At 35.9% G+C, this 8,395-nt stretch overlaps 1 protein-coding gene across 1 annotated transcript; it reads left to right on the top strand.

Moving 5' to 3' along the window:
• The first annotated feature begins 935 nt into the window (after positions 1-935).
• Positions 936-5,543, top strand: LOC144959655 (uncharacterized). Its single transcript, XM_078892323.1, has 3 exons — positions 936-1,080; positions 3,089-3,470; positions 5,140-5,543. The coding sequence occupies exons 2-3, from the start codon at positions 3,108-3,110 to the stop codon at positions 5,347-5,349; spliced, it is 573 nt and encodes a 190-aa protein (XP_078748449.1). The 5' UTR covers positions 936-1,080; positions 3,089-3,107; the 3' UTR covers positions 5,350-5,543.
• The last annotated feature ends 2,852 nt before the right edge of the window (positions 5,544-8,395 follow it).

Consider the following 8,395-nt stretch of genomic DNA (forward strand, 5'->3'; position numbering starts at 1 on the left):
TGATGATTTTAAACAGTGAAAGACATTATGGACATCCTTTATTTTGTTCTTCTCACGTCAGCCCAGTTATATTAGGCCAGTCCTTTCTAACAAACAGTAAATGATGATAACTGAGACATATCATGTCAGCCCAGTTAGATTACGCCAGTCCTTTCTAACAAACAGTAAATGATGATAACTGAGACATATCATGTGAGCCCAGTTGATTACGCCAGTCCATTCTAACAAACAATAAATGATGATAACTGAGACATATCATGATAGCCCGGTTAGATTACGCCAGTCCTTTCTAACAAACAGTAAATACTGAGAACTGAGACATATCACGTCAGCCCAGTTAGATTAGGCCAGTCCTTTCTAACAAACAGTAAATACTGAGAACTGAGACATATCATGTCAGCCCAGTTAGATTACGCCAGTCCTTTTTAACATACAGTAAATGATGATAACTGAGACAAATCATGTCAGCCCAGTTAGATTACGCCAGTCCTTTATAACAAACTGTAAATGATGAGGCATAATTAAAGGGGGTCCCGATAGCTCAAGCGGTAGAGCACTCGCTTCAAACGCAAAGAAACCAAGATCGAACCCAGGTGTAGTTGATATTTTCTTTCTGACAGCACCCCCCCCCTCTCCCCAACCACGACCATTCTGTTCACCACTAGTGATTCGGTAGCTCTGTCTGCGTTTGATCTGCCGTTGAAGTAATTTGCGATCGACTAGCGTCATATCCAAAGAATAGGTGAGCAATTCTCCTTTTCATTTTCCGGCTTTAGAAACCCTGATAAACTCTGACTCAATGGGCCTATTGGCACTGAATAACTACTTTTTAAAACATATTATTCACTCCGAATAAAGGAACACGTTTCACAGTAAACAAGAGCTTATCAAATAAGGTCATGTACTAGTATAAAAACTCCTGATTATCTCTGACTGTATCTTTATCGTTTATTTTATGTTTTTGTTTAGCTCTGGCTCTCTTTGTGTATTTCCCAATTGAAATTCTGCTAGGATTCATTTGGACACTTCAATTAAGTCTATCATAATCTAGACTTGATACTCTGTGGTTTGCCATTACAGGTATGTAGAATTTCTTTGTCATGTCATAATAATAATAATAGTAATAATAATAATAATAATAATAATAATAATAATAATAATAATAATAATAATAATAATAATAATAATAATAATAATAATTATATTATTATTATTATTATTATTATTATTATTATTATTATTATTATATTATATTATTATTATTATTATTATTATTATTATTATTATTATTATTATTATTATTATTATTATTATTATTACTATTATTATCATTATTATTATTATTATTATAATGAGTTGTTTGCTTCTTCCGGTGTCTTCATCAATAATTGTTTTGTTAGTTTTGTATAAGCTGTTCGACACTGATTTCTTGCAAATCCTTTAATATCTCTATGTTTCTTAAGAACGGTCTCAGATGGAGACAACTTTGCTCTTTTGAACCATTTTTCTTCCTTCTCAAGATGCGCTTGGTCTCTGTATTCATCCAAGGTTTGTTATTTGAGGTAGTTCTTAGTTTTCTTGGTATATTTTCTTCTTTGTATTAAAGGGAGGTTGCTCTTTACACAATTCCAAAGGGGGTTAACGGACATATTTTTGTGACGTTTATGAAGAACAAAGATACAAAATTGTATTTTCATTTTTCATAGTCACATTATCAGCCTTTTTCCCACTATTAAATGTCCCATTTTATTGGCTTTCTTCTGGGAGGATTCCACCGGTATTCTACTTGAGGGATGGCATGGCCACTTAACCCTGGTAACACTTTTATTTTCTCAACTAGGTTAGGGCAGTTTGTGAAAAAGATCGTCCAGTGCAGCATTTCTCTGGTCTTACGTCTCCTCATTTGCTCTAGATTAAGGTTCATACTTGATTCCAGAAAATTTCATTATTTTCGTTATTATTGTGTCGTTTTGTTGATGTCCTATTCTCCCAGTCGACAGGGAGATTGCAGTCACCACCGATGAGAAAATTTGAATTTAAGTTCTTCATGGTAAGTTTGTGGAGAATTTCATAGCTACTGGTGTTATAGTTCATGGTGCTTGCGGGTGGTGTGTAAATAGAACATATTAGTAATGATGGCTTGTATTTGTTTTTGTTTTTCTATTTATTTTGCAGAATGTTGATTCTGTGTTTGGTTCTCATAGTAGGATCTCACTTGTGCTGTTGTTATTAATGGATTCTAATACACCTCCTCCATTATGGTTAATTCTATCATTTCTGTATATGTCAAATCCTGCAGGGAAAATTTCTGAATTGTTTACTTCTGGTTTCTGCCATGTCTCAGATCCAAAAATAATGTCACATTTTGTATCGCCCATTTGGACTGATATCACATCTTTTTTGTTTCTTACATTTTTAAAGAATTGATTATTAGAAGTTTAAGTTCGACCCTCTACATTTTTGAGTATTTGTCATGTTATTATTGCTGGCCTGTTGCTTTCTTGAGTCATATTCACTGTCGATTAATTGGGGTTTTTTGTGTGGTGACTTGAATTCAATCCAAAACTGTCTAACCGTTGCACAATATCTAGTAACAATGAATTTTTGTCAACTTGACTGAGACGCGCATGTCAAAGTATGAGTATTTCAGTGTCATCAAATGGATGTCACCTAACCCTGGTGTGATTGTGTATTCACAATGTACGCGATTTATAATTGATAAAAAGTGTGGAGGTCTATCTTGTATCTTGAGATCATTTTATAAAACAGCACAGTGTGTACAAATGGCCATTACAATTCTTTTTAAAATCATTGTAAAATCATGTATTGATCTTAATTTGATGTAAAACATCCAATGAATTTAGTTTAAAATATATATCAGCAAAAGCGTAGCCTAGATGAATAAAACATTGTAAATTTTATAAAATCAGCTCCAAGAAAAACATAGAAATAGGCAGAGCGACCAAATCACGTCCTCTCTGTCCCACCACGAAACATCTCGTCGATGTCAGGATTTTTCTTCCCTATAAAGCCACATAAGTTTTCTTTCTGCCTCTTTGCTAAATCATTTTAAAATCCTCTCTTTCAGGTTCCAAGTCGAAAGCAAAATGGCTGATCTCCAATCCTTCCTTTTTATTCTGCTCGTCACAGCTCTAGCCAGCAATCAGGTTATTTCTGAATCTTTTGAAGAATGCAAGAACAAAGGATGGTGGTGTGGATTTATGCTAGAAAATCCTGCAAGCAACCTTATGGGCCCATATCCCAACGTTGAGAAGGCTTGCAACACCTCGCGTAACATTATGACTTGCCTTGGCAAATGCAAGGAAATTGTGCTGGAAGACTCGTCTCAATTGAAGGTTGTGGAGGAATACTGCCAGGACAGCGACAAGCGGAAGATCTTCAAAAACAGTTGCTTTACGGAGCATCATAAAATTGAGAGAATGCAGAGCGGTACATTGCAATGTTACGATGTAAGAAACATGTCATGTTGTGCAATAACATAAATTAAACAAAAAAAAAGAAAAAAAAACAGGTTATCGAGTAAAATAGTAAAGCTATTAGATAGCGCAATATTCACTAAATCTACACGCAGTGCTCAACAGAGGCTTTAAATGAACAGCAACATGTAAGATGGGAACTGACATCTAAGGAGCAATTTTACTTTTTTTATTTGTATTCTTTTTTTTTTTTTTTTTTTTTGATATTTCGTGTTTACAGAGATGATTCTTTTAGCGACAACGTAGCGACTCATTTTAAACATAAATAAGTAAATTTGAGCTTTTATATAGAGCAGTATCCACTAAACTTGTTCAATGCAATTTATAAGAGGTCCAGGCGAGGGGACATGACGCCTGTTTGGAGATATTAAATATTTTTTGGGACAGAGACAACGCAGTTTACGGCCAGGTACTCATTTTACACATGAGTATGCAGAGAGATTGTGAGTAAAGAGCCTTAAGCAAGACTCAGCTATGCGCCGAATGAGGCTCGAACACAAGACAAATGGCGATTGAAGCTGGGATAATGAGAGGTGGACACCAGTGAAGTGTGATCTCAATGCTAAGGAAGGTGAAGAGTGAACAAGAGGTTTTTGAAATAAAACAAGTGAGGAGTAAATCTGAGACAATGGGAAGTCGACAACTGTGTGGGCTGAAGCTTGGAATATTGCAGGTGGGCACCAGTAGGGAATGAACCAGGGATATGGGAAGTGAATACCAGTAGAGACTGAACCTGGGTTTCGGTCGGTTTCGGAAAAAATGGGTCATCATGTTTTATATCAGAGGTCTAATCCACCCAAAATTAATTAAAACATAGTGCGCTAAGTTCTGTATGTAGACAGAGGTTTGATCCGCCGATCGTGAAAACGGGACATCAGAGTTTTGATCTGTCGATTGTGAAAATCAGGGTTTTGATTAACCTATAGTGAAAACGAGACTTCAGAGTTTTTATCCCCGTCGTGAAAATCTTGATTTCAAAGTTTTGATCCGCCGACCATCAATATCTTCTAAATTGACTTTTCGAGATCTGATGCATCCTGAGAAAATCCCGTTTTCAGACCCAGGACCTTCCGATCCAAAATCGAGTGTCATACCATAAAACCACATAGCCTCACAACTGACTTATATAACTCATAAATTACCGTAAATATGTTTTGCCTTGTTGATTAAAATGCAATATTTTGAATTTACAGTTTTTATATGAGTCTGGAGGCATGAGAAATGTGGTTTCTTAGAAGGAATTTAAGAATTTTTAAGAATCTCATGGACAGAGAAGAAAGCTAATGAAGTATTAGAGTCATCTGAAACAAAAAAGTTTACTATTTAGTTCAATAAGAAAAAGACAAATGCAAATTATAGGGTACCTAAATCGACACAAATGTATTGAACATCTTGACGCACAGAAAATATAGAAGGTAAAAATAGTAATGTTAGACGAAGAAAAATATATTTGAATAGTTTGAACAGCTGGGTGACAAAGAAAGAGAAAAGTAATATTAGTTTTCTGAGGTTATCTGATCAGAGAGATGAATGGCGTACCATGATCGCCGATGTCTGGCACAGACTTGGTACTTGAAGAAGAAGAAGAATTGTCAGAACTGGGGCAAACACATTTTTATATTTATTTATTCTTTTCTTGCAGGATACGATGGGAAATTTTCAGTACAATGAAAGGTGGTGTCCACTTCAAAGCATTATGGATTGTGTGGATGAGAAAACGAGGGATCTGTGCGGTCAGCAAATTATACCCTTTGTGAATGCGCTGACGAGGCCGTCATTGGAGAAAAAGTTGATGAAGGACATCCTTGGATTATGCTACGTTCCACGCGATAATGTTGATGATGATGAATGATGATGATGATGATGATGATGATGATTATGAGATGATGATGATGATGATGATGATGATGATGATGATGATGATGATGATGATTATGAAGATGATGATGATGATGAAGATTGTGATGATGATGATGATTGTGATGATGACAACAATAATAATAAGTAAGACAATAATAAAACGCAAATTTTAAAGAATGAATGAAATTCTTGTTACGGGGCTCTTTGTTATCGTTTTTTTAAACACTAGAGGTGGGTGATTAGTTCTCAACAATAACAACCTTTACTACCAAAAACAGGCATACCAATCAAAGACCACGAACGATAACAACGGGCTTTGTTCCTCCTATTGATGGCATGAGTTTACGTCTAATACTCACAGAGTATACATATATATATATATATATATATATATATATATATATATATATATATATATATATATATATAATAATTATTTATTTATAAATTCCAGTAAAAAGTCCTCAATTTTGCGGGGAAAGATCTATTTTCATTCGACACTGTACTCACTATCATTTAATGAGGGCAAATTGGTAAACAACGTTGTCTGTGTAACTTGGTACATCATCTGTTGATTTTTCTTTGTGGCCCAACATGAAGTGTAAGCCACTACAGCCTCTGACCCGTGACATATATATATATATATATATATATATATATATATATATATATATATATATATAGCAGTATAATAGATACTATATTCCTATCCTATCCGATGTGGAGTAAAACCACTCTATGACAATAAAGAGAAATACAAACTAGAACAGTCCCATGGAGTCCTTGGAAAAGACTCTTTACTCACATTCTCTCACCGGACTCAGGTGTAAAATGAGTACCTGGCCGTTCACAGCGGTGTCTGTGTTCTAAAAATGTGTAATATTGCCTAACAGGCGTCGCGTCATGTCTCGTCCTACATGTTAAGAGTTGCTGTTTGGCAGGACCCCTTGTAAAGCGCTTTGAACTCGTTTAGAGGATGTTGCGCTATATAAAAGCCTAACTTGATTTAAAGAGAAAATATGAGACTATATCTATTCGAATCCAAGGAGGGGTTTATTGCAACCCATCTTTTGTATAGGGAATGAGATTAGTGGAAGAGTAGCGTCCCTTGATTGGACGTCAACCATAGCCTGTGACGTCATCGGCGGAAAAATTATTAGAGAGAGAACGTCATGTTGGTTTTGCGCATGCGTATCTCGTCCGCTTGAGACACTTCAGAACCAAATTGACGTTCTCTCTGTTATGACACGTCCAATCAAGGGACGCTACTCTTCCGCTAATCTCATTCCCTATAGAGAAAACATGAGGTTACTAAATTAAATGCCTATAATATAAATAATCGATAAATAAAGACTTGTGTTGAGTTTGTATGTTTTATTGACGAGAATGGATACCATGTGTGCTCTCATTGCTTATGTTGTTGTATGTTGTTTTGAATAGGGGTTCTGTGCTGCCGATGTATTGTGCTGCGGTGTTATCGGTGGTTATGGTGGCTTTGTAGACTATGGCGCTTTTTTGGCAGTTTATTTTTCGAGGGCAATGGTCCTTCTTATAACAAGATACAACAATCACAAAGCCTCCATAACACATGAAAGCAAAGCAAAAAGTACCAAATTAGCAAAGCACTATTGGACCAAATAAACACTAATAAATCACCAACAATGACCTGGGAGGTCGTCAGGCAAAGCAACCCCTACAGATGCGATGCTAGAATATGCAACCTGTGCCTGACAGAGAAACTGAAAAAATTAGTACACAACCCCAGAAACAATAGCACCTTAAACAAAAGATCAGAACTAATGACAATGTGCAGACGCTCTAATAAATTCAAGCTCAAAACGGAAAAGGTCAAATAATCCTTACGCCCTCCCTTCCCCCCCCCCCCCTCCCCCCCCCCCTTCCCGACCTTATTATACCCCTCCTCCCCCGCTCCCCCCCCCTCCCGCCTCCCCACGCAACCACATTCCACAACAATATCATACACACACATGAATACACCACTCACAACACACGCACACACACACACACACACACACACACACACACACACACAACATAAGCAATGAGAGTACATTACAACAATGACACTACACATCAACACTAATCACCACTACACAACGGAAGCAAGGACATTTGGAGTGTAATTATGGAAGACATTTTTTCTTCGGACATTATGCCGACTGAAGACGTGGACGAAAGCCACAGAAACGTACGTCTTGGCCATATATAAGTGAGTGACATAATTTATAGATTTTAAAAAATGTCCACAATGTGATTGAACCCAATACTTTCAAGGTTAGAGTCTAACAGCGTATCTACTGCGCAACGGGGCCAAGTGAATATTCATAACATTTAATAAGGTCTTTCTAAAACCTTAATTTGCCTTCAATGCAACTCCTATTTTCTTGTTTTAAATTTCGATTTTTAGACTATTATTATTACTTTTTAATTTATTACCAAAGAAGTTAAACCTGGGTATCATCCACCCGAAACCATCGCATAGAAAGCAGAAAACTGGCAATAATGTTATTTGATGTCCTAAATAGATGAAAACTATTGAAAACTTAGTGTAGATCTGAAATCCTTAAAGTAATTAAGTGAATACATTATTTCGAATGCGACGATTTGCGTAAAAACGCCAAACAGACAACTTTTTACAGTGTCAAAATTGGCTGTTTTTGATAGTGTCAGTGTCGTCGGTACATATTTCATGATATCGGTTAGACGCAACGAACTTTCAAACTGACTTTAAATTATAAAAGGAAATCAAATTATCTGTTTATCTATCTGTAAAAAAAAATACATTTTTAATTTTCAAATCTTTCAGTAGAGTTGTGCTCCGTATATTTTTTTTTATTGACTCAAAAGGCACAATGTTCTCCACAAGGCTAGACTATATTTTTTAAAGAAAGGATTTTCAATTCCATTGTATTTATCTTCCAACAACAATCTACACATTTTTATATTTCACTTTCTAAACTGCATTACACAGTTCCTCCTCGCCACCCCTCTTTTCACTTAATTAATTGCGCAGTTTT

This window comes from Berghia stephanieae, chromosome 14 (assembly GCF_034508935.2).
Source record: "Berghia stephanieae isolate SIO BIC M18660-M18661 chromosome 14, UCSD_Bste_1.3, whole genome shotgun sequence".
Lineage (NCBI taxonomy): Eukaryota > Metazoa > Mollusca > Gastropoda > Nudibranchia > Aeolidiidae > Berghia > Berghia stephanieae.

Bases quoted from the DNA above. Each gene is read 5' to 3' on its own strand.
- LOC144959655 (XM_078892323.1), top strand. From the start codon at position 3,108: ATGGCTGATCTCCAATCCTTCCTTTTTATTCTGCTCGTCACAGCTCTA. The intron at 3,471-5,139 runs GTAAGAAACATG...CTTTTCTTGCAG, and splicing joins GTACATTGCAATGTTACGAT to GATACGATGGGAAATTTTCA.